This window comes from Anguilla rostrata, chromosome 3, assembly GCF_018555375.3.
Source record: "Anguilla rostrata isolate EN2019 chromosome 3, ASM1855537v3, whole genome shotgun sequence".
Taxonomy (NCBI): domain Eukaryota; kingdom Metazoa; phylum Chordata; class Actinopteri; order Anguilliformes; family Anguillidae; genus Anguilla; species Anguilla rostrata.
In genome coordinates, this window is record NC_057935.1 from 64,259,225 (window position 1) to 64,286,243 (window position 27,019).

Here is a 27,019-nt window from a genome sequence, read left to right on the forward strand (position 1 = left end):
TGTGCCCCTGTTTGTTACTCATCCATTCACCTGCCCCTCTGTCGCTTACGCGCTCGTTAAGCTCTTAACGCCGCCAGCCGCGCGCTGTTTAGCGGCCGCGGTCCCGCGCGGGGGGGATCCGCCACACCCGCGACGTCGAGGGGAAAGTTCGCGACCGTCACCGCGGCCCGGTTCGCCGCGTGATGAATGAGCTCCGGAACCCCTGAGAGGGGAGGGCTCTAGAACCCCGGCCCCGCCCCCGGCCGTAACGGCGCAAGAAAAGGTCAGCTGACTACATTTCAATTAAGCAGGCGAATCAAAGGCTCCGGCGCGTGTCCGGGGGAAACAGGAAATTACAGGCTCCTGCTCAGGGGCAGGCCGCACGGCCTCGCTCTGCGGCGCGGCTTATAAATATAACAGCGTGAGATCGGACACCAGGCCTTCTGATACTCCAATAATTAAACTCTTTGCTATTCTGCACATAAGTAATATGGCGTGTTTTATTGGTGGGAGGTTTCACCGGTGAATGAGAGCTGCATATGTTATGTGGAATTTAGATGGAAGGTAATAATTCATTGTGCTCTGAGATGCTGCTGTGAACGCTCGGAATTTTGCAGGGAAAATCCTGGTGGGGGTAATCAGGGCAATCACCCATAATGCTTTGCTCCACACTGTGCTCCTGTCAGGCCTGTCGATTGACGTGGCAGGACTTCAACTTTTCTGAAATGGAACACAAACGCTGTTATTAGGTAACAAGTTTGCAACAGTTTGCAGAAGTTATCAGACATGAGGATTTGACATTTTAAATATTGACGTGAAGGCAAGCCAAAGTAATGCTACCACAAAAAAAGAACCCCAGCTACAAAAGAGACACAGATGAGTCACAAATTGCCGGCAAATGATTTCCTAGTCTAGGAAATAATAGGGTACCTCGTGCAGTCTTTGATTTTCCCTCTGTATGCGTTTCCTCCGTGTTTATCTCGCTGTCTGGCGGGCTCTCTGCTGGAATCCTATTGATGGTTGTCAGGGTCTGTTGCCGGGCAGGGTTGGGCGGAGGGCTCTGTGTGTGGGTGGGTGTGTGGGGGGCGCGCCTGTCACATCTGATGGGCTGTCGTGACGTTCTGTCGTGAGATGGCCGCTGTCGTGTGAGGCCGGAGATGGCCGCCGCCCCTTTTCCCCGCCCCCTCGCTAGGCCGTACCTGGCTGTGGGACCTCCCGCCGCTGATCCTCTCTCCAGACCCGCCCTGGCACGCAGGTCCACTCAACAATGAGAGCCCTGCCCCTGGACACCCCCCTCAGCTAACTTCTGCTACCCCTGCACCCCCCCCCCCACCCCCCAAAAAAAAACCTTCTCACCTACCCTCTGGCAGTCGGCCTGCTTAGAAACAGAGCTCTTGGTTTTTTGAAGTAAACAACACCTCTATTTCTGGACGCGAGGCTCGCGGTTCTGAAAGCGAACGTGATCATGCAGGCGTACCTGTTCGAACGTGACCATGCAGGCGTGCCTGTTACTAGAGGCAAACCTGTTACTAAAGACCAGTAAAGAAAGTTTGCACGACAGAGAAATGGAAGCCAGAACGAGAAAAAGATCCGTGCGGAAGAGGCCCCCTTTTCTCCTCGATGTGCTTTAATTAGACCCAGTTCAGTCAGGCTTGAGCCCAGTCCCACGGACGCGCGGCGCAGCTAAGCGCTAACCGTTGACGTGCCAGCGCTCGCTAGGTTTCAGTGGACGGCGGGTGGGGGAGAAGCGCCGCGGGAGTGGCGGGCGCCGTCTTCTCTTTCCGTCTGGAGAGTCCCCGGCGAGCCGGGTTGGTCGGACACCGCGATAGACCGCGCGGCGGGACGCAGACGCGGCGTCGGCAGTGTATGCGGGCGGGCGGGCGGTCTGGGCGGTCTGGGCTTTAAACTTTAATGCTAATTGATCCCGGGGAAGGAGCGCAGACACAGGTGTGTAGCCTTAGGGTCTGCCTTCCACTCAAAGCCTGGAGAGACTGACAGGCAGCGGGCCAGCTGTGGGGAAATGTGGCCTCAGCTAGAACTGTGGCCTGCTTTACCTCAACCGTGTGTGTGTGCGTGTGTATGTTTGTGTGTGTGTGCACGGGTATGTGTGTGTGTTTGTGTGTGTGTGTGTGTGTGTGCATGGGTATGTGTGCGTGTGCGTGTGTGTGCGTGTGCACGCATGCGTGTCAGTGGATCTGTGTGTGTGTACGTATACGTGTGTGCATTCATGTGTGTGTACACAGGTACACAGGCAAGTTTGTGTGCATGTCTGAACCTGTGTGCGTTCGCATGCATGCATCCAAGCCTAAATATGTGTGCGTGTATGGGTTTGTATGTTTGTGTGTGTGTGTGTGTGTGTTTGCATGCCTGTACATATGTACGTGTGCGTATTTGTTCATGTGTGGTCATGTGTACTGAGGTACCTCATTCCCCTGCTCTGTACCTGTATGTCTGTGTGTGTGTGTGTGTGTGTGTGTACACAGGTCCCTGATTCCCCCGCTCTGTACCTGTGTGTGTAAGCGTGTATACACAGGTCCCTGATTCCCCCACTCTGTACCTGTGTGTGTGTGTGTGTGTGTGTGTGTGTGTCAGTGTCAGCGTGCGACAGGCAGGTGCTGTGACCCATTATCGTGTCTTATTTGAGTGGCTGATTAAATGGCTTTTCATATCTGCCCCTCAGCTGTGAGACCTAATCAGTTTTACACATCAGCGTGGCTCTGGGTAACCGGCGTCCCCCGAGGTCACGCCGCGCGCTTCGCTGCTCGCTTCCCGTCTGCAGAGCGCCACGCGAGGCCAGCCGCCAACACGCCGCCAACACGCCGCCGCCAGCGCGGCGTCACGTTATTAAACACGTTAAAAAGGGCCCGCACGGCGCAGAGGCCTGCGTTTCCTCAGAGTGAATAAGGGAGCGGAGAACGCGTGGTACAGTAACGGGAGAGAGATACACACACGCACGAACACGCATATACATGAACACATACACACACGCACACACAAACACACACACATACGCACACACAAATACACACACGCACACACAAACACACACACGCACACACAAACACACACACATACGCACACACAAATACACACACACAAACACACACACATACATGTGCATGCACACACACGTGCACACACACATATACGCGCACGCACACACACATGTACACCCAGAATCACACACACACACGTACACCCAGAATCACACACACACACACACGTACACGCATAATCACACACACACACACACACAACCCTCCCTCCTGAGCGTCTCTGAATCGCGTCTCACATGCAGGCCTATGAAAGAGTGATGAAGAGGCTCGGAGCAGCACTTTATTCTGGATCCATGACTTATTTATGGCTGTTGGAACCATGTTGTTTGCTTGTTCTGTGGGAAACCTTGCGGGTGAAGTGGCGGCCGTCTCCGGAGGGCTTCCCTGCAGAAATCTTCTTCCCGATAAATAAGTGAGAGGGGATGAATATTTTATTTCATCTGGAATTCATTGTCACAGGGATTTCTCCTGGGACGTGCTGGAGACTGCAGTGGTCTCTCAAACGCACCCCCCCCCCCCCAGCCCCAACCCTCCGCCCCTCCCGGGCTTTGGTTGAGCATCGCCCCGGCCGTCCTGCGCCTAATCGGACCGACAGTCGCAATTAAGCGAAACACAGTGGGGCTGCGCCCGTTTACCAGTTCAACTGCTGCTTCAGAAATATCAATCACTCTGTGCTCTCGCAAGAGCCCAATCTGGGCACGCCTGTCGCCACGCCGAACCTCGCAAGATTTACAGATTTAAAGCCAGATTTCTCAGCTTCCAGCTCGCGCTCCCTTCACGAGGAGTAAAGGATTGGCTTCTGAGAGGCGGGAACCCGGAATTCCAATGCAGGGAATCACAATCGGAATTCCGGTATTCCGAGAACGGTATCCTGGGCCATCCCAGTGAGACACCGGCCCTCCTATCAAAGAGAAGTGGCCTCGCTGGTGGTTTTGGGATCGTGGGTTTGTCTGAGCCAGGGAAGGACACGTACAGAGGACAGGAGGCTAGCCCCTCCATGTTAAAGCAGTGTTTCTGGCGTTTAGGGTACATTCGGCCTTACTTCCACATGAATCATTTAGGAAAGTATCTCCTTTTATCCAAACACTATCCCGTGCCCGCCTGCCTTTTTTCCTTGAATGGATCCGAGACTGTTCGGGAAAGAAGCCCTTCTCTCCTCTGGTCCCTGCGGTTCTTCCCTGAACATCAAAGCCAGATGGATAAATAAATAAATACGGCTTGTTTTATTCAGCGTGCCGTCTGTTTAAGGCCCAGAGTGTCTGAGGTTAGGTGAGTTTAGACAGTGCTTAATGTTACCTTGGTGCAGTACTTAGGTTTGTTGGCTCGTAAAACTTTCGCCCAATGAATGCGGCGGTGTGTGGCTTGATTGTTTGTAATGGTTGTGTTGCCGCTATTTAACTGACGGTGAGTTGATTGCTGTATTCAGTTTTTCACGCAGGGTCATTAGTTGCCCATAGTCTTTTATTGTTATTAATCCATCGTCTATGAAGGCTTTTGGCACAAACGTGAATTTGAGCATTGAGTAAATGTTAAATGCACCCCTTGGGACTGTTCCCAAGAAAGAAAAAGATTCCTGTAGCCGCAGTTGAGCTTTTGCTCTTCTGCAAACTATGAGTATTCAAATGCAGACTCATTTGTTTGTTTGTTGTAAATATGTCTATCTTTTTGCATATATCGCATAGCTTTGTTATTTTCGGCGGGGTTGCAATTGCGCTTCCTGAGATTGTAGAAGAGTTATTACTTCAAAGGTCTTTCACATTTCAGGAAGTTGCTGATGTGTCATTGCCCTTTCTCCCTCTCTCTCTCTCATTTTCGCTCGTGAGTGATAACGCGGGCGGCTCTTAGCGGAGAGGTTGTTATGAGAGTTAGCGGGGTGCGTCGAGCGGTGTCTTTTTTTTTTGGAAAGGCCCCATTTCCTGTCAGAGAGTGCTGGGTCTCTGGAGGGGCCTGGTTTTCGGGGACCCGGGCTGTCTGTTAACAGGCGGTGGAACAGCCCATTTGGGGCTCCACCGGGGCCGGCTCCTCGCCCCTCCACAGCTGGCGAAAAAACGGCGTCCGTCCCGCCAGACGAGACAGCCGCCTCTGTGACTTTAAACGCCCCCCTCCATGTTTTATGTTTTTGTTTTCATCGCACAAAAAAAAAAAAAACAGATAATGAGAGCGTTCCAGCGGCTCCTCTTCACGTTAGCCGAGCCGACGATTAGCGCGGGAGAGAGGAGAGCGGATGCGAGCTTTCACCCTGAAAGCCCCCCCCCCGGGCAATTTCACCCCCCCTCCCCTTGCGAGTCTGCTTTGAAATGGGCTCACCTGGCCTGACCCCGCGAATGCATCACGGGCGCGGCCTGCTTCTGTCAGGCCGCACGCGGCGCACACGCGTGTCGAGCGTCCGCCAGCCCCCCCCTCTCTCTCCACGGGACGGGATTTATAGGCCCGCCCTCCTCCGTGAGCTCGGAGGAGAGCTCGATAAGTAACGCGTCCACAAATAACCCACCTGCTGCTTTCCTTCCGGAAGCTTCTGCCGCAATCAGACAGGTCTTCCTTGAAAATAATTTGTAAAATGGGGCGGGGGGAAGAAAAAAAAATCTGATCTCGATCTCGAAAAAAAAAAGAAAAACAATGCATGAAAGAAAAGAGGTGTTTTCTGTTCTATCGATCTCACTCTATCGCTGCGATCCATTTATATTTATCTGAGTATCTGGGTTCCCCATTCCTGCCGGTTTTGTGTCCATACCAGGCATTTTCTTCCACTATTTGTTTGGTGATCCATCAGTCCATTTACCTTATCGTGCTGCCAAACCATCCATTTGCACACCCATCTGTCTGTCAATCTATATCTCAGCGTCCATTTGTCTAACCATCTCCCCGCCCGCTTATTCTGCTGTCAGTCAAACCCTCCGGCGAGGACCGGCGAGGCTTCTCTTTGGCTGGCGCGCCGTTCGGGCCTGACCACCCCCCGTTTAGGCGGGTGAGTCTACAGCGGAGAGTCAGGAGTAATTACGCCGCCTGCTGCTAATGCCTCCTAGCGTCCAGCCCCGCCCCGCCCCGGCTACGCGCTCCACACACGGGCCGGGCGTGTAATTAGAGCCACTTTGCCGTGCCGCGCGCGAGCGTCGCCGTTAGCGATTCCGGTGGCGTGCGCCGCGGCCGCGGGTGAACGAAGCCGGTCCGTTTGGCCTAGCGTGCGTCAGGCTCGCACCTCTCTGCCGTGAGCCCGGTGTGAGCGGCGGCAAGCCCCGCCCGCTTTTTGGAATGCGGGCTCGTGGTTTTTATGACCAATCGCGTGGAGCTATTGAAGGTCAAAGGCGAAGGACGGAAATTCAGACAAACGAGACGCAAGGAGGTGGTTTGCTAGGGAGAAGCCCGTGTCAGATGCTGTATTTCATGCATCCATGAGCTGCCCTTTGAGAATCCGACTGTTGTAGAAACTAGCTGATCTATAACTAGCTGATCCCTGGCCTGCCTATCACTGTGAGTTCCCTCTAGAGGTCCCTCAAATTGCAACTGAGACCAGACTGAGGGTTCTGAGATTGGGAGTCAAAGCTGGGTGTAATGTTGAGGGCCTGAGTCTGCTCGTGCCCAGCTATGTCCCCGTAGGAGCCCGGTGTCTGCCCATGCTCCACTACAGTGAGCTCCATAATGTTTGGGACAAAGACCGTTTTTTTTTCTTCTTCTTCTTAATTGGGCTCTTTACTCTACAAGATTTTTAATCAAACAATTCACATGCAGTTAAAGTGCACATTCCATGCATTTATTTAAGGGTATTCTTATACACATTGGTCTCACCATGTAGAAATTACAGCACTTTATATGCATAGACCTCCATTTCAGGGTACCACAATGTTTGGAACTTGTTAATGTTATATCAATAGTCATGTTTAATATTTTGTCGCATATCCTTTACATGCAATGACTGCATGAAGTCTGTGACCCATAGACATCCACAGGCATCTTCTCTGGTGATGCTCTGTCAGGCCTGTACTGCCGCCATGTTCAGCTCCTGCTTGTTTCAGGGGTAGTTTCCTTCAATTGTCTCTTCAGCCTATGAAACGAATGTTAAATTGGACTCAGATTGGGTAAATGTCTTGCCCAGTCAAGAATTGTTCAGTTTTTGGCTTTGAAACACTCTTTGTTGCTTTAGCAGTATGTTTGGGATCATTGTCTTGCTGTAAAGTGGAGCGCCGTCCAATGAGTTTGGAGGCATTTGGTTGGACTTGAGCTGAGAAGATGCTTCTGTACACTTCAGAATTCATTCTACTGATCCTTTCAGCAGTTACATCATCAGTGAAGACTAGTGAGCAAGTATCCGTGGCAGTCATACATGCCCAAACCATAACACCCCCACCATGTTTCACAGATGAGTGGGTGTGCTTTGGATCTTAGGCAGCTCCTTTTGGCCTCCACACTTTGCTCTTGCCATCACTGTGATACAGTACAAGTGAATCTTGTATCGTAGTCTTGTATCATTATGGAAAATCCATCCATAAAATCTTTTTTTCCAGGACCCTGCATGTTCTTTTAGGTACTTCTTAACAAACTGCAACCTGACCGTCCTGTTTTTGCAGCTAACTAGTGGTTTTCAGGGTAGTCTCTGCAGTTCTGTTTGTGAAGTCTTATGTGGGCAGTAGTCATTGACACATCCGCGCCTGCCTCCGAAAGACTGTTTCTGGTCTTTTTGTTTTCTTATTTCTCAGCCTCATTATGGCTTGCTTGACTTTCACTGGCACAACTCCTCATCTTGACAAACATCAATAACAGACTCCGAAGGCAATCAGGAGCCTTGAAAGGAAACTAGATGCTGAAAGCTCACTTATACAGTACCTGCAGCAATGAAGCAATTGAACACACACGACTAATCAGAAACACCTGTGTAGCCATTTGTCCAAAACATTATGGTGCCCTTAAATGGGGGGGACTATGTATAAGTGCTGTAATCTCTACATGGTGAAACCAAAATGTATTTTTTAAAAATACCCTTATCTTTGTGTTACCCACATATCAATTGTTTGATTACTAATCAAAAATTGTGGAGTACGGAACCAAATCAAGAAAAAAAAAAAATGTGATATGTCTTCGGCCCAAATGCTGTGGGGCTCGCTGTATGTCCCAGTAGGACCTAGGTGTCTCCCCAGTGGTCCTTCATCTTCAGGCCCGACCGAGCTGCAGTCATCCTCGGAGGGAGGATCAGGCGGGAGCACCCTGGGTTGGTTCCCGGTAATCGCGATGGATTTCTCCGCTCGTGGCCTCGCGCCCTGTCCACGCGGCCGCGTTCCCGTCCCAAAGTCCGCCTGAGTCTTCGCCTCGAGGAGGAGCTTCCTGCCCCCGTGGGGCTCAGGCCTGCAATTATCTTCCACCTCAGCCGAGGCCCAACGCCGGTGAACAGACACGCCGCCTCGCCAACCTGGCCTCTAAAGTCAAGAGCCGCGCGGTTTCATCTCCTTTGAAACGAGAAAGCGATACCTCCTTGAGTTCCTTCTTCCTTGGAATTCTTGTGTGCGTTTTTCTATTCTTTAAGGAAAATATAAAGTATTTATTTCTGCTCTCGGTTGTCTGTTGAAGTGTGCTCCCATTACATGGACCACTGCTTACTCCTGAGAAGGTGATCATGTCTTTGAGAGATCTGTAGCGTTGCCCTTGGCTACGATCGATCATGAAATCTTTTTTTTGTGTGTGTGTGTGTGTGCTGCTGCTCAGTATGTTTCTGTGCGCTTTTCCAGCTTTGTTGTTGCCTCCCCTCAGTCGGTTTTGGCAGAGAATGCCGGAACGTGTATTTAAGTCTGCCATTCTTTTCCAAAAAATCTAATCCCCGATTCAAAGATTATTTCTCGAGCAGCGGCTGTGGGAAGCCGCGACGGTCGGGCGCCTGGCGCGCTCCTTATTTTTAATTAAACTCGGATCGCGCGTTAAGACGAGGCGGCGGCGGCGGCGAAGGCCCTGGCTTCCGGAGACGGTTGTTTCCGAGGAGGCCTCGGACGGGGAGCGCGTGCGGCGCGTGCGGTGCGTCCCGCTCGCCGTGGTAACGGAACGCAGCCGCTGTTCCCCCACCCCCCCCCCCTTCCGTGTTTGTCCCCGGCAAACGCCTGCCAAGGCTCTCGCCGAGAAGATAAACTAGTACTTTTCTTCCCTCTAAAAATAAGCATTTGTTTATCGACATGTGTAGTGATTTCCAGCTCTCCTGCGCCGTATTGTGTAGCGAGCTGCCAGGAGACATTACTCTCCGCCCCTGCTACCGTTTCAGACGGGCCTGGCTGTGCGGGGCGGCTGCACAACACAATGGAAGGGGGGGGGGGGAGATGGGATGGTTTGGGGGGGGGGGGTTCAGCGGCCTGTAGCTAAGTCTGTAAAGATGGCGGCTCTCGAACGTGGCTACGCGCCGTGCTCTTAAATAAGGCTCTGAAACTTTAATGCAGTCCCCCAGGTAGAGCCGTGAGAGCGGCGGGGAGAAAGAGGGGGGTTGCATCAGCTATCTGGGTCAGCGTTCGGCGGAGCGGCGAGTGCCGACGCCCGTCTGCGGTGACCTGCTTTGATGGAAGAGCCGCGATGCGCACGTCAGGAGAACAATCGAGAAAAACATGTTAAATAATCTGCTCTCCGTTCTCCCCCCCCCGGCCTCCATTTTCCGCCTCGCAATTTGCCGCCTTTTTGCGTTACCGTGATTGTTTGCTTGCTTCTCGGGTACATGCGCTGGCTAGGGAATGGGCTGGTTTGACATGCAGCGGGGACTCGAGCTGTGCTCTGAGCTTATCTACGCTGGTTTCAACCGCGGCTTTAACGGAGGAAGTTTGGCGTGGCCGTTCTTTCGCGGTGCCGCTTCGCCCGATCCGTCTCGATAGCCGTTCCGCTCGCTTGCCGAACGCCCGCATTCCCGATCAAAATTTTTAACTCGGGAGGAAACATATGTGTGCCTCTCATCGGAATGTTTACCCAGGCCTGTCTCCTTTGGTTCTGAGGTCATTATGATGTCACGATGACAACCCACCCTGTTTGACCCTGCCCTTAAAAAGAACTAACTTTTTAACTCCTCCCCCTTCACAGTCTCTCACTGTTCTCTCATTTCCCTTCTATAACTGTCTATTGTGAGCCATGTGATTAATGTAACTGTTGTACTCAGTATACTCCTGTGTGGAACAGGGACATATCTACAGTAAGAATGATTATACGGTATACCTTGATGTACAAAAAATCTGCTGTATATGAAATATAACAATCAAAAATGATGTTAGTAGTAATTATCACTATACAGAATAAGTTTGCGTGCATTGTAAATGCAGTAAATGTTAGGCAACTTTATTCAGTTTATCAGTATTTAGTTACGGATTTTTGTATGCCTTATATAATGAGCAGTGCGATGCAGTAACTGAACATGGGATAGATTCATCATGCTTTATAAACCTCCTGAGGCTTTCTAACACCACATCGCTATGTTTCACATTATGTTTTTGAACAAAAAAAAGTAGTGTGAACGTTTTAAACCAAACATAAAACAACATGCATCTCGGGGTGAATAACAGGTTTTTTTATTTTATTTCCCACAATCCACCTCTGCCATTGAGGCGCTGAAACGAGGTGCGCATTTCGCCCATAAATCCCCAGCTGTCCCCGCACGCGTAGCGCGGTCCCGTCCGTTCTGACGTTCCTCTCTCTCTCTCCCCCGCGTGGGACTGGCGTTACCTTCCAGTTCCATTCGTTTTCTACAACCCCACCACTCCCTCCCCCCCCCCCCCAATCGACCCCCCCAAAAGGCAATTACTCTCACCTTTGCAAGGAGCCCTGTTTTGTGTAACCGTAGTTGCGCTCTCCCCGGTCCCATAACTTACGGCCGCAGAAGCGGCTTTTCTCTTCCCCCCCGCCCCGTTTATATATCTTGTTTCTGACTGTGGCGCTCCATTACTGGGCGGCCGTGAGGATGGCAGACAGAGACTGGAGATGAGAGGCAGAGATACAGGCCACCGCACTGCTCTCTGAGTCCAGGGTAAACACAGTGTTGACACGCCGTGTGGAAAGATTTAATCACTTTTATTGCATTTTGTCTCCGGGGTGGTGAGGGCGTGGGGGGGGGGGGTGTTTTCTAGAGTGAGTGAGTGAGTGAGCGCACGCATTTGTGTTTGTGCCTGTTCGTGTGTGTGTGCTTGTTTGCGTCTGTGTGCGTGTGTGAGTTTGTGTGCACATACTGATTTTTGTGTTTGTGTGTGCCCGAACATGTGTGTGTGCCTAGTGTGTGTTTGTGTGTACCCATTTTTGTGTTTGTGCCTGTGCCGGTACCCGTGTGTGTGTGCTTGTTTCTGCAGTGTGCGCGCGTGTCTTGTTGTGAAGCCATTTTAAATATGCAGTGATTTGCTGATGGATCGTGCGATGGTTGCACTGCTGGGAGGCGGCGTTCTCCATTCCGTTCAGATCTCAGCGCCAGTAAAACAGAAAGAACTTTTTTTTTTTTTTTTTTTATGCGAGTATTTATTTCTGCCCAAAATGGAGGAGGGTGCAGTTCCAACGGAAGCTCCTCTCGCTTGCTCACACTCTCATGAGCGGTGATGAAAGTGACGGAGTTAACAGAGCGATATTAGACACGTCTAATCACTTTACCACCACTTTTATTCTCTTCGTGAGATAATGGCGCGCAGTCGGCTGCTTTGATCCTTAAAGGAGCTGAGACGGAGTCTGTCATTGTGACTGCTGGATTTATTTCTGCCATTCATATCATGAAAAACGCTCTGTGGGGGGGCTGTTAGCAACCGATGATGTAATCCCGAGCAATTACTAAACTATGAGAGCGGTATGAAACTTATTAGAGCTTTTGAGCTCAGACAGTGAACACTCGAGGGACAAGCAGTCGTCTCTCTCAGTTGCAACATGAAGCTGAATCTGACTGGGGTGCCGCTGTCTTGATGGTGTAAGTACGGGAACGGGCAGCACAATAATGTGACTGTCTAATACTCAGAGCCTCTAGGCATCTGAGTACTGCTCAGTTCACCCAGACTGGAGTGGAGTTCAACCCCCAAACCCCAACCCCCCCACCCCCTCGTCATTACGACAGACCTTTTGAATAGGCCGACGTGCCTTCGGATTCGTCCCCCTTGACAGTTTAACGGTTGAAAACAATGGCGGTCGTTAGCGTTTAATTAAGTTCCGGAGTGCTGACATCTCCCTACAGTAAGCGGGGATGTTTTCTTCTTTTGTTGCTCTTCTTCTCTCTCGTGTTTCTGCGTTTCCGACGCACTTAAAGATGCTGCCTCAGGGAGCAGCAGGTAAAAAAAAAAAAGAAAGCCATCAAACCGATGACAGCACACGTATCTGTGATCAGTGCCCGGTTTTTTTTCTTCTTTTAGTTGTCTTATTCTTTGTTGTCTTTTTTATTCCGGTAGAGAACGGCTGTGATATTCCTCCACCAATAGAAATTGCTGCTGTTTGGCTCAATTATTATGATAGACTCACTTTAGGAAAAGATGGGCTTTTGTGTCTGCTTAGCAGGAAGATTGGAGGCTATTTATGCCCATTTGTCTTTCAGGAGCTGTGAAATGTAACCATTTAACCTGCATTGGACTTTGAGGGTGTCATACAAGGTCCCTTGGGCTGGAACATCTATTTAAACTCTTGGCCTGGCCTGCTGTTTGCAGATGATTTCCCCATGCGGTTAAACTTCACATTTCTCACAGAAGCTACTGAAACATTGATGGCCCAACCTGTATCAGTACCAAGTTCAGAAATGGCATACTGCATACTACTAGTGGATGAGAATCACAGACTTAATTAAGCCTCCTCAGTAGCTTTTCAACAGAGAAAGTATACGCCTTTGAGATTAAAAAAAACATGGTATTATAAAAGTTAGGTTTGAAGAAATGTTTTTTTTTTTTTTTTAAATCAAGCAAAATATTGCTGAGAAGAAAATAAGGAAAACGAGCCCGTCTTTGTCCCTCTGCTTCTCCTTCACTCCCCCACAGCATGTCTTCATGCCAGTCCCTCTTTACTACTAAATCTCGCTCCTTCTGTCTTCATCGCCCACATACTTTAATAGAAACAGTGCATCTGACCTTATCTTTAACACTGTACGACTGGAATGTCCAGGAGGATGTTTGACTGTTACCAGCCTTGCGGATGTGAGGGTGAGGTGGGGGATGTGCATCGCATGAAATGAGGTCATCTTTTTGGGAATTGCGAATGAGTGCCAGAAAAATAATGTGCACCCCTCCCCCCCCTCCCCAACCCCTCCTAAATTTTGAAGTCTGCTCCTTTGTTTTCTTTCTCCTTTTATTCAGCGATGCTAGTTTGTGTTCAACGTTTCATTAGTGCAAAGGAGCACGGCCCCTGAGGCGGGTTAGGGAGGCCTCAGATCGCTGTGAAATGGGAGCAGATAAAAGCCGTGCGCTCGCTGAAAGTCACTCCAGCGCTTCCCACCAGCAGCTCCGAGGTGAAGCTCAACAGTTCAGAGTTCATAAGACTGCGAACCCTCACAAGCGCAGCGGGAGGTCACCCTGCAATGCAGTCCTCCTTCTCTCCCTCTCTCTCTCTCTCTTCTTCTCTCCCTCTCCCCCTCTCTCTGTTCTTCTCTCCCTCCCTCTCTCATTCTCTCACTCACTCCCTCTCCCTCTTTCTCTTTCTCTCTCTCTCCCTCTTTCTCTCTCTCTCTCTCTCTCTCCCTCCCTCTCCCTGTTTGTGTTTATCTTACATTTTCCTCCACGGTGGGTCTTCTGTCTCCTGTTTGTTGATTGGTTAATTGTTCCAGCGAATGCTGAGTCAGTCCCAACCCGTTGCCTTGTCGTAAATGCGGCCTAAAATATGGCAGGCTGCTGCAGGCAGCCTGGAGTGGCCAGTGCCCCTGGCTCCTGATGAGTCCAGGGGGTGGCTGTGGAGCTGTGGGGTCTGGGGGACTTTAGCAGGAGGGAGCAGCCGTTTGGCAGAGTGGTCTTGCGCTGCTTCCTGCTTCTCATTACCGCCTGCGGTGAAAGTAGGGACTCTCACCTTCGGCTGACAGCAGGCGTTCAGGCCTGTGTTCGCGGTCAGGTTATGTTCGAGCAAAGATGCCCGACGGCCGGCCCACGGTGGACTGTATAAACCCGTCCGTTACCTGCGTCCCCTCCGGTGAGAATGGCAGGTGTGCGTGCTGATTTGAGGCGTCCCTCTCCGAGCTTCGGGCTCCAGTCGCTGGGGTGACAGGTACCCCATCAGCAGTCCCTCTCCTGTGCTTTCTGTCCTCCAGGCCACCAGGGGGCAGGGCAGGTCTGGGTACCCTCTTTGTTTATGCCTTGCTGCCGGGCTCCGGGCTGCCCTCGGCGCCCAGCGCTCAGATGCAGCAGAGACAGAGTGGCTCTCCATTTCGAGTGCCGCCCGGGAGAGCCAGTTCTGTGGAGTTGCCATGACACCTGGGCCCCATGGCCCAACTCCAGGACTCCTTGTTCATCCAACTTTCTCACTTGGCTCGATTTTAAAAAGAGTGTTTCTTTTGGGGTTTTTTTTTTTTTGCTGTGAACTCAGCCCCCCCCCCCCCCCCCCCCCCCCCCAAAAAAAAAAAAAAAAAAACTAAAACTAATAATCCGAATTACCATAAAGTTGTGTGGTCTCATCCTCTTCCATTCCCAGATGTTTTGTGCTCTGCAGTGGATGAAGTTCTGAACTGTTCTTTGTGCTCTCCCCCCCCCCCCCAGACAACCGACGGGGAGGTCTGGAGAGGTCTCGCTCACGCCATGCTGGCACCCCATTGGCCCGGTGATCGCAGGCCACGCCCGCCAGCCCCCCGCGCCTCACGGGAAACGATAAGTGCCAAAGACGTGGTGGACAGGAAGCGGAGTGCCACATGACAGGAAGGGCCTGCCCGTGGACGCACTGTGGGAGGGACTGCCAAAATGTCAAGATGTGCAAAACTGCAAAGTGCTGAAGAGCTCTCCTTTGAGAAGAGGAAGGACACATACGAGCACTCAGACACACATACTCACACACACACACACATACTCACACACACACAGCAGTACTCACACACATACTCACACACACACACACATACTCACACACACACACCAGTACTCACACACGCACATACGAACACTCACACACACATACTCACACACACACAGCAGTACTCACACACGCACATACGAACACTCACACACACATACTCACACACACACACCAATACTCACACACGCACATACGAACACTCACACACACATACTCACACGCACACACCAATACTCACACACGCACTCATGTACACTCACACACACACAAACACACACATAGTTACACACGTGCACACACACACACCATGCACGCATACTCACACACACACACACACACACACCACACACCACACACACATAGTCACACACACACACACTCACACACACACACGTACACTCACGCACACACACACTCAGGCACATTCACACATACACATGTGCACATGCACACACTCATACACATGTACGCACAAACACACATACACACACACACTAAATCACATCATCAAAGGGCATCGATGATAAGCCTTACATATTTATTCACTTTCTCTGTGGCTTTATTAAGGACATATTTAATTAGCTAGCATTTTTTTAGTCTGTTTTTTTTCCCTCCAATTTCTGCTTTTATATATCTTTTTATCCAGCGCTTTGCTCAGTTGCTCATGTGTGCAGTTAAGGCTGGACCGGTAAAACCGGTGTGTCACCGATTCTGGGCGAACCAGCCCAAACTCTTACCGACTGAGAAACTGGGTGAAATCTTCACACACAAAAAAAAATTGAGGAGGTCTGTGTCAGTTCTGGCCAGTTAGCTTTTTGCCGTGAAGCCATCTGGCGAAGCCGAATCTGAGCTAAGTTACGCCCTCGTCTGAAACGCAGATATGCCACATCCCCACAGCTTCAACAGAACCTCTGGCTCACATAGACCTTCTCCGAACGCTCTCTGCCATTTCATTAATCGAAACGCTTCATCGTCTGCAGGCATGTATTTCCAGCGAGTCTGAGAATCTGCCTGTGGCTGTGTTTTCTCATCTGCATGGAGTAAAAATATAACCACCAGTACATATCTTACATATGTATCAACACTGAAAATGCAAACTGTAAAGATATCACTGTATGCAAGACATCTGCTCTCTTACTCACCCACCATCTTTCAGATATATAGAGTGATTGACAGGGGTTTGTTATGACTACCACGCGTATATGTGTGTGTGTATATATATATATACATTTATGTATGTATATATATATATATATATATATATGTATATAGCTATATATATATATGATTGATATGTGGGGTATATATATATATATATAATAATATTATATATATATATATATATATATATATATATACATATATATATATACACACATGCATATGCACACCGATATGAAATTACACATGGACTGACATCCTGTTCAGGTTGTGTACAAGGTGTGTACAATGTTAAGCTGATTGAAACCACAGAAAATGGCTGAAGCTTCAACAAAAGGATCTGTATTATAGGACTCCCATTAATACGGGGGCTAATTTAGAAAGGTTCACAGGTTTTTATTTTATTGATTCATGTGACATTTTGAGATCCACTGGCAGTTTTTTTTTTTCTTTCTTTTTTTACAAAAAATTCTGTTGCTGGGATGCACAGCAGGTTTTCTGCAGGGCTTTTTTTCCGCAGGGTGGGGGGGGGTGGGTGGTTTTTATTTTTTCAGGTGTCAATTCTAACTGCTTTCTGGCTCTGTTACAAGGATGTGAGGATAGCTTTACTGAACACTGCGTACCCTCCCGATCTCTCTGTTCTCTCAGAGATAAGGTGTCCTGTTTCACTTCAAATGCGTCTCTCAGTATTTAAAATGGGAAATAAAATGCGGGAGTGTGAGCGTGGTGCGGTGTGGAGCGATCGCCCTCTCTTCCTCATCATGCACTCACGCACCCAGAGGGAGGAGGAGGAGGAGGAGGAGGAGGAGGAGAGGAACGGGAGCTCTGGACGGCGGGCTGGTGGTCAGGGGCCTCTCGAAACGGCGTGTCCGTGGGTGTTTCACTCGCACCCCCCGGGGTTCCACCGTCCTGCCGAGGTCAGGAGAGCGAGCGGAGCCACTCTGGCCACAGGCGCGGGTGAGGGAGAGAGGGAGAGAGGGAGAGTTCTGCTGGACTGAGACAAGATGGAGGCTGCCTTTCTCAGAAATCTCAGCCCTGGTAATCTCTGTCCCACCCCCCACCCCCCCAACAGGTGGGGGCACCTGTTCCTCTGGGTGTAAGCGATCGGTTACCATCACATGATCGTTATGCAGAATTAGCATAAAGCCACGGGCAACTGCTTAAAAATCAAGTTCTCACAGTAATCAAAGGAGAGGCTTCGCAAATAGGAAGGGCTGTTTTTCCCTTAAGGAGGGACACACTAATGGGGCAGTTTTGGAAGATGTGGCATGTGCCCCCCCCCCCCCCCCCCCTTTTTTTTTTTTTACCCAGGCCCCTGCCCTCAAATAGCCGGGGTGAGCTTCATTAGCGTGGTTTCATTTAATGTTTATTCTGTTGTCACAGAACTACCCATTTCTGCTCTGCGAGGCAGTTGGCCCTTTGGGAGTAAGATAAATGAATTCCATTTATGTGCGAGAGCAGCACTGGGTTCGACAGCCCAGAGCAGGAGACGGTAAAGAATCTTTGCAAGTTTTAACATATGTATTCAACTCTACTGCAAATAAGATGACTCATTCTGTTCTGATGAGACGTGTCATATCACAGAACAGAATGCATCCTTCTGTTGCACAACCTGCTGCTGGTCTCTGATCTAGCAGTTCCTTCTCCACAGCACTGCTTTTCAGAAGTCCTGTTTGTAGAATCCCTCCGAAAGTTGATCCACGAAGGTCGTCTAGTTTCTCTCTCTCTCTCTCTCTCTCTCTCTCCAGTGTGGTAGACAGTAGATGTAAATGCTACTTGTGATTCTGAGAAAGGAGAATGTGCGGTTTCAATTTAAGAAGAAGCTGTTTTTTTTTCCCCTTCATATCAGTTTGGTTCAATGTGCCAAGTTATATATTTATATCGCTAATCTGAAAGGCCTCGTGGAGCTTACAGTGTATATATATATATTCTTTTTGCTGAAAAGGAATAAAAAAATATTCACTGCCCTTCAGAGGAAAATTAAATTAGGGACTAGAATTATCAATTAGAAGTTCAGGTCTACTAATCCAGACCAAACTAATTCCTGTAATTATGTCAGATATGTTTGCAAATAATAACTTGCTTTTTAAGTTCGATTTGATATTGATTAGATACAACAATTTGGGGCTGTAAATCATATGTGATTGTTATTTTATAAATTACTGCTTATAATACAAGGCAAGTATATGGAAATTCAATAGAAATATACCACATTTATATTCAGTGTCAGCATATTACATAAATGAATAATACTGTACATTTTCTTTTTCTGGATCACACTGCCTTGTGTGTTAAGTTAAAAAACAACCACTACCTACACACATTTGATTCCTGTATTTTATATTGTAATATATACAGTAATATATGTCTGACATGTATTTGAGGAGAGTAGCTGCAATGTTTCAGAGAATGCCCCTGTGGACTGATTCTCGCTTTTGTCTTTGAAGAGTCGCATTGACGCATCTGGCTAATGCTAATGTGTGTTTTTTTGTCAAGTACGTAGCTGGGTGTTTACTTCTAATGAAAATAAAATCACGTGAACCATGGCGATGGTAAATATGTAAAAGAAGAAACTAATCATCTTTTTTCTGGAGGCAGGGGTATGTGAAGTGGTAATGTGCCATTTGTAGATCGGTGCGGTTTCAGTTCTGAAGCACCGTGATGATTGGAACCTGGTATGTTTAAACAGTGCACTTTAACTTGACATACATGGATCTGGAGCAATCATTCTTTTTTTTTTCAGTTGCAGCATCACCATGACAACCAATTTAGCAAACTGCTTTTTTTTGAAATCATAAATAGTTCATACCTTATGCACCACCAAAATATCTGGTTTCTGTAAGAGCTTTTGGTTTGTATGTGCAAGGACATAGATTCATCGATCTGTTAGTGTGAAAGGGAGTAATTTTCTTGATATATTGTTTCATCAGCCATAGCCCTGCCTACCTTTTTAATTGCATTTAATGACATTGTGTGGTCTTAAAAACAATTTATATTTGTAACATCTTTTAGTTTATTTTTATCCATGACTTTAAAAATGAAACAAAAGGTTATGCACACTGTTCCTTGGTAGAATATGTAATAGGATATCAAACTAAATAATAACCACTTTGTTATATAAAGAAATGTGTTGTGTGACGTGTTTTTATTGCTTGTAAACAACTGCTTTACACCAAAAATTCCCAATCCCAAACCCAAGTAGTTGTATTGAATTGAGGCACATTGCATCACTTCCTGTAAACAGAAGAACATTTCCTGCTTCGGTGTAGTGGGCATTCCTTCCATTTCACTGACTGAGCAGCAGGGTTCTCTGGGTGTTGGCGAGGTTCATTATAACAAATGAGTGTTTCCACACCTGTGTAAGAAAGACTGTGCCAGTAGGCCAGAGCTTCCTCACATAGTTATATCCTGTGCAAAGCTCTATCTCACCATTCATTTGAGAGAACAGTCACAGTGTCTTATTATACACAGTGTGTATACGTGTGTGTGTGTGTGTGTGTGTGTGTAGTTGTGGAGTGAATTAAGTTTAGGAGGTTCAGGCGGCGGTGACGGCCAACACTGCCCCGATGACACTTACAATATTGTTTGCCTCGTGAGTACACACTGTACTTTTCCCCTGTCTTTGTGATGCTAATTTGACAGTAATTACACTTATGCTGTTTTGTGCCATATGTGGGCTGGAACAGCAGAAATCTGGCTGTCAGGTTATCATTTAGGAGCAGTAAAATATGGGCCGCGCACTTGCTATTTCGCTAATTTGACAATAGACCTGCGAAGGCTTTGCACTGCGGTGCAGGGCTGACATGGAGCCCATTCACATTCATTACTCCATTTAATAGATGGAAACGGCGGGGATGTAATTGCAGCCTCCTTTTGACTCTTGGAGGAGGGGACGTGGCAGAAGGGATGCCTCTCGCACACGCGTGGAAGAGCAGAGGACCGCGCGCTGTCTTCAAGCACGCTCAGCCATTCCGAGCTTTGGGTCCGATTGCTCCAATAAGCAGGATCCTGAATCTTAGATCCCTACTATGTAAGAATTTCCTTGAGGACAAAAATTCTACTATCTGATCTCTTTAAAGATGAGTCAGGATCAATTGCCAGGGCTAACAGTTTAGATCCGATTGCTCCAATAAGCAGCATCCTGAATCTTAGATCCTCTACAGAATGACTGTGAGTCCTTTGAATCAAATGGTCAGGGCTAGCAGTTTAGATCTGATTGCTCCAATAAGCAGGATCCTGAATCTTAGATCCTCTTCAGAATGACTGAATCCTGTGAATCAAATGGCCAGGGCCAGCAGTCTTTTGTTTGACTTCTTCAAGGGCAGACGGAGATTTGGATTCCTGACGTGTCCTCACACTCTGTCCCTCTGTCCCTGAGCCCGCGGTGAATGTGGCAGTCATTTTTTAACAGGCGCTGCTGGCTCGCGGCGCTCAGTCCCGTCCCGTCCCGTCCCGTCCGCGGTGCCGGAGCTGTCCCCCGGCGTGGCTCTGAAACGGACGGGGGTTTGTACAGCTGCCGTCCCGTTCTGTTAGTGCTACTCTTTTTCTCTATGCACGGACCTCTCTTCTTTACAAAAAAAATATGACAGGAAAAATGCAAGTTACCATATGTTTTATGCCTTTTTAACTTTAGTGAGCACCAGGGAAAATTAGACAGATGGAGACTTGTGGGAGTGAAATGAAATATTCCATCACTGATGCTGAAAGTGCTTAAGGTTTAAAGGTTTGATGCTATGGTTTTATTTTGTTTTTAATTGATTTTGTTTGTAGTTCCTTTAGTAAAGCAGCTGGCTCGTTTCTCTGGAGTGCATCTCGCTGATTGTGGTGAGGATGCATGCTACACGTTGTTGGCCATTAGATCCCTACGAGGATTCTTTTGGACCAGAGGATGAGAGAGGCGACCTTAACATCTTGGAACAATCTGTACAAAACCATTCTCGAAACCATCTTCCCTTTCATAATTTTCTTCACCGAGTGTGTGTTTGTGGTTCATGTATTAATTCACCTGACAAGAAGTCACGTGAACTGAGGCCGTTAGTTGGTGGTGCTGCAGTGAGGGGGTGGGGGGGGGTGAGAGGGGGAATGGGATTTGTGCACTGCGCTTAATGAGCATGAGGCTCTGCTGTGGTTCAGGTTTTATTTTTACACACAGGTAAGTACCATTGTTGTCATGTCCTGGGAGATGAGCTGGGCCCACACACACACTTCCTCTCCACCCTCTCCATCTCTTTCCACCTTCTTAAACACACACACCCCCAGTTACCACAGCACATGCTGACACGTCCCCCGTCAGAAGACGTATGGCCTAATTACGCTGCGTTTTGCATTCGGCCTGCTTTTAGATGGTATGGGCACAAAAAAGAATGTGTGAGTGTGCGTTTGTGTGTGTGTGCGTGTGTGGGTGTGCACATGCGTGTGTGTGTGTGTGTGTGTGTGTGCATGTGCATGTGTGTGTGTGTGTATTTTTGTGTATTTGTGCATTATTTCTTTCCCCTGACTGTGCTAATTCTGTGTAAAGTGGCTGTTCACAGAAGACAGAGACGAGAGAGAGAGAGACGAGGTTTTTTAAGAGTGCTTCTGCGGCTGCACCAGCGGTCATTCATCTTGCCGCGCCGCGCATTACTGAGTGTAGGTGTGGAGTAGCGGAGCGTGCAGCGCGGTCCGGCGAGCTCGTCACGCTCGACCCTTCCTCTGCGGCCCCTCCCCCGGCCCCCGGCCCACCCCGGGGGGAGGAGAGCGTCCAGCTCCGCGGCGACGCGGTGACCCGTGCCGGTCCGCGGCGGCGAGCGCGTCCCGTCAGGACGGGGAGATTTGGGGCGTCGGCCTCTCTCTGACCCCCGCAGCCCCTTCCCTCAGCAGTCCCACCTCGGGTCGCCGCGGAAACATAGCTTCAGCTCGGCAGACGGCATCCGGCCTCTCCCAGACTCTCCTCTCTCCTTCACCTCCAACCCCTCTCCCTCCTCGCCCCCCCCCCCCCCCCCAGCCTCTCTCAGTGCCATCTGAATCAAATTGCTTGGTCACGGCGTCCCTGGTTTGCCATATTAGGCACGTTCTGCTGGGCTGAGGGTCCCTCAGTAAAGCTGAAAGCGCTGCACGCGCTTAATGAGTTTGGGTGCTCTGCGCGGGACACAGCCTGCCAGCGAGGAGGAGACAAATCCTTCATCCGGCCCCCAGACCTCATTTCAAAAGCAGGGCACGGGAGGGCAGGCCTGGGAGGAGGAAGGAGTGGCTTTAGAGGTGTTAGCCAACCAATCCGGGCGCTCCACCTCCAGCCTGACGCGGATACAGGGAGCTTCATAATGTTTGGGACAAAGATTTTTATTTATTTTATTTTTATTTTTTCTTGATTTGCTCTGTATGCCACAATTTTATTGTATTGTATTTTTCATCAAACAATTCACATGTGGTTAAAGCATTCACAGTTTTTATTAAAAGGCATTTTCCTGTTTATTTTAGTTTCACCACATAAAAATTACGGCACTTTTTATACATAGTCTCCCCACTGAATGAATCATAACATTTGGGACAAATGTTTCTGATGAGTCAGGTCTGTTCAATTACTTCCTTAATGCAGGATTAAGAGAGCACTTTAACCTCATGTGAATCACTGTAACTGGTCTCAGTCTTAGCATGGTATTCCTACTTGCTCCTTGGCAGATCCTTGACCTTAAACCTGCCCGTGAATTGCCCTCTGGCATTACTGTGTAATGAAGTCTGATCTGGCTGATGAACTCCACGTCCCATCTCTTTCCATGAAATCCATTGCACAATTAGAAGGCTGTAAACTCAGTTAGGTGAGGCTTTGCTTTTGATTTCTTCAAAGAGAGAATATCAAATGTAAAAAAAATAATCAACACAATGTACTTGAGTCTTATGCCCATCACAAGAGGTAGATAATGAAGTTTTGTAGAGCTGAACCAGGTGGATGCTACACAGTGGTGAAAATTAATGTGAGCTTCCTTCCTTCCTTCCCTGTGAAGTGCTTTGAGATCAAGAGAGGGATGCAAGATGAAGAACGAGGGATGAAAAAGCTCTGCGTATATGTGGATTTCCGTTTCCGAGCTCGCTGGCACTAATTATGAGAATACCGGTAACTGTGCACGAAAGCAAAATTCTATGCCAAACTGCCCAAACAAGCCAAAGACTTAATAATCACTTAGAATATTTCTATTTATTTATTTATTTTGTTGGTGAACTGTTTGTGAAACTCCTTCATCCCAGTATTTTCGTTGTCTGGGTTTGTGTGGGGTGGGCATGCAGCGCCCTGCGCTGCAGATTGTTGGATGCCATTCTGCTCACGCGGGCACCAGCTGCTCCGTGTGCCAGCGGTGCGAGTGGGGCGCGGGACAGGACAATAGCAGGACGGTTTCGAGTGGGCTTGGGCGAGATTTCTGTGCACTTCTCCCACAATTCTCTGCTCTCAGGCTGATGCACTTAAGCAGGCCGAGAGCCCGCAGGAGCAGCGATGATTCGGACCAGAGGGCCGCAGGAGGCCGGGTAGTTGAGTAAGTGCCCTGCTGGAAGCGCCAGGTGGGATAAAATGTTCTTTTTTTATTTTTCCAAAAGGCTTTCTTTAGATAATTTTACTTAAAAGTACATAAAAGGCTCCGGAAGTTCTTCCAGTTGTGTCCTCTCTGCTGTGGAACTCCCAAAGGAACACACACACACCCGCACAAATGCGCCCGTCAACAAAGCACTCTGTTCGTTCCCTCCTTCCGCTTACTTTCCGTGAACCCCCTTCACCTTTATCCCAGATTATTAGTAATGCTCCAGTTGAAATGGAACACGATTTATTTGGTGTTGCACAAAAATAAATAAATAAATGAACACATTCAAAGCGAGCGAGCGAACAAGCGTGTAAGCTAAGCAAGCTTTTATCTCTGACTTTCTTCCCTTGGCAGGCACTGACCTGCAGTTTACCTGACGACAGAGATGAAGGCAGTGACTGCCGGCTTCAATCCACTGCCCTTTCAGGCTGATTAATGTATAGTCCAACCTGGTGCACACAACTATGAGCAGATACCAGGAGAGGGTTTGGAGCACCTCCTGTATGACACGTTTTGCTGTACTTGATTGCGGTAATGTTTGATATTTCATTGGTATTAACCACAGGTGCTAATATGCCAACACAGTCCATGACCCCGAGACACATCTAGGCAATTTTGTTTGGACTTGTGACAGTGTAATTAATGTTTAATTTCCAATGTAATTCATTTTGCAGGATGGTTATCGACATCGTAGGCTACGTAATGCATTTTAAAGACGTGACCTACATTTTATGGATCCATCTGTCGTCGTGGCTCGTGTTGCGAAATGTAAAATGTTTGCCGAAAACGACGCATGGTCTCTTTTGGCCAGGTTCCCTCTATTCCTCTCAAATCTAATTCTCAATGAGGCTGCCACTTATCGCTGGTGCTGCTGAGCTGTCGGGGCTGACTCACTCATTGACGGACAGGAGTGGTGATTGACAACCCATATGATTTACTGGGACAGTGACTCATAGGCTCAGTCAGCTTTGGGAATGAAGACAGAGAAGCACGAAGGCGTAGGAGGGGAGCCGCCAGACTGCAGCCCGGGGTTTTCGGGAGAAATGGAGAAGTTGGCGTTTTGCAGAATTTCCCGAAAGGAAGCGGTCCAGGATGCGGCCGGCGCGACACACACCGGCGGCCTGTGGCGGGGTGCCTGGATCAGCAGATAGCTCTCTGGCCTTGGTGCGGACAGGCCCATTGTGCCGAGCCGACGGCCCGTCCGAGCCGAGGCGGTTGATGTAGGCGTTGGGTTTCCGGCCTGACGTGGTGGGGGCCTCGTTTGGTGTTTAAAATGCGGCCCGCGCTCCCGGTCGTCATGTTCCATGAACTCGCTGATTATTCGCTGGCACGGAATGATCCGGTCTGCCGCTTCCCGCGGAGAGGAGGCGGGCCTCGTGCTCGCGTGTGTGTGCCCACGTGTGTGCTCGCGTGTGTGTGCCCGCGTGTGTGTGCCCGTGTGTGTGCCCGTGTGGGTGCCTGCGTGTGTGCTCGTGTGTGTGCCAGTGTGTGCTCGCGTGTGTGCCCACGTGTGTGTGCCCTTGTGTGTGCCCATGTGTGTGCCTGCGTGTGTGTGCCCGTGTGTGTGCCTGTGTGTGTGCCCATGTGTGTGCCCGTGTGTACCCATGTGTGTGCCTGTGTGTGTGTGCCCATGTGTGTGCCTATGTGTGTGTGCCCGTGTGTGTGCCTATGTGTGTGTGCCCGTGTGTGTGCGCCCACATGTGTGCCCGTGTGTGGTGCTCACCACAGTCCCAGCTTGGTTGAGAGGTCTGCATGCCCACGTAGACCCGAGTCAAATGCTTTATTTGAAATATTTTAACTGTTCAGATGACAAGTAATGGCAAATTACTGACCATTTTATAACAAGCATCAGTTTTTCAGCAGAAAATTGTTCTTTCTTATGATTTGACATTCGGGTTAGGTCTAGTTTAACCTTACTATGATTCTGCAGTTTTTCATTTTTGCTTTTAGAATTATTCTCTTCACATTGTCATCTGAATACCATTATCTTGGTAATTGTATTTTTTCTTGTGACTCATCTTGTGTCTTTTTCGAAGGGCTGATGCAAATAAAATGTATTTTTGTTATCTAATGCCGAGCAGGCCAGACAGACACGAGATGTCAAGAATGAGGCCACTCTGGAAGGAGGTGAGGACGGGAGGAGGTGAGGACGGGAGGAGGAGCAGTTCTTCACCTCCAGCCCCCGGTATTTTGGTGTCGCGTGGCCACGGGGCTGCTCCTGAGAGCGATGAGTCAAAGAGGAGCAGCCTGTGCGGCGGGCAGGACGGTCCCGGAGGCCCAGTTTATCTCTGCCTGTTTCGGAGAGAGAGCGCCCCGTAAGCGGGAGCCAGCCGCCGCTTTTACGCCGAGCAGGTGGCCCTGCCGCCCCGGCCAAAAAAATAAACAAACAGCCCCCGCCGCCGGCACCAGCTGTGTCGCCATAAAATGCATTATGTCATAATGTCCAGGTTGTCCCTGAAGTGTGATTCAGGCTCGGTGAATCTGGAGGAGAACTGACTCCTGTTTGTGCGGCGCACAGTAGGACTGTGAAGGACAGCCTTCAGCTGTATTTTAACCGCCTCTCGGCTGTGTCACCTTCACCCCCCCCCAAGGTTAACTGTGGGGGCTGTCTCGTCGGTAGAACTTTGGCGGTTTGGCTGGAAGTTACACCATGCATAGGAAACTGTGTCCGCGAAAATCTTTTAATAAAATCTTAAACTATGCCGTCGTGGTACTGTACTGTATCACTCGCCACGTCTGCACTGATCTTGACCTGGTATTTTTCTAGTTTAGTGCTGTCAAGTGATGTGCCTTGGAAGTCTGCAAGTTTTCATTTCAACCAATCACTACACCTGCTGATATCACTAATGAACACACATTCAACCATTAGTGAAGTCAGCAGGTGTAGCGATTGGTTGGAATGGAAACCGGTGTACCCTCAGCTTTGGCACATGATTGGGCACCACTAGATTTTTGTCTATGTATTAGTCGGGTCCAGCTGAATTGTTGGTATAAGTATGTGATCCTCGGCTTCATAGGCCAGTGCTTTACTGTTGCTGAATGATAATAACCTCTATCCCTTTAATGAATTATTAAAGCTAAACTGTTTTGCAAACAAAACATATTTGTTAACACAATGAAATCTGGGGTGAAAGCTGGAGCTCTATCAATATTTAATTTTGTCTGCAGTCAACTGTATCGCCCTTGGCCAGTATCTTGTTCATAATTGATGATGAAGCGACAAAAAACATACAATAAATATGATGCCGCTTTTAAACTGTCATATTTACATAGGCCTTCACACAGCAAACAATGATTACGGTCTTTGAGATTTCTTTCCTTTTTTTTTCAATA

The 27,019-nt window shown here is 48.9% G+C and overlaps 1 protein-coding gene across 1 annotated transcript in view; it reads left to right on the forward strand.

Annotated features, from left to right (window-relative positions):
• The window catches only part of diaph2 (diaphanous-related formin 2), a 446,422-nt gene extending 431,138 nt beyond the window's left edge, over positions 1-15,284 (forward strand). Inside the window, 1 exon segment of the mRNA XM_064329326.1 lies at positions 14,669-15,284. Coding sequence (XP_064185396.1) covers positions 14,669-14,733 — 65 coding nt within the window. The 3' untranslated portion in view covers positions 14,734-15,284.
• The last annotated feature ends 11,735 nt before the right edge of the window (positions 15,285-27,019 follow it).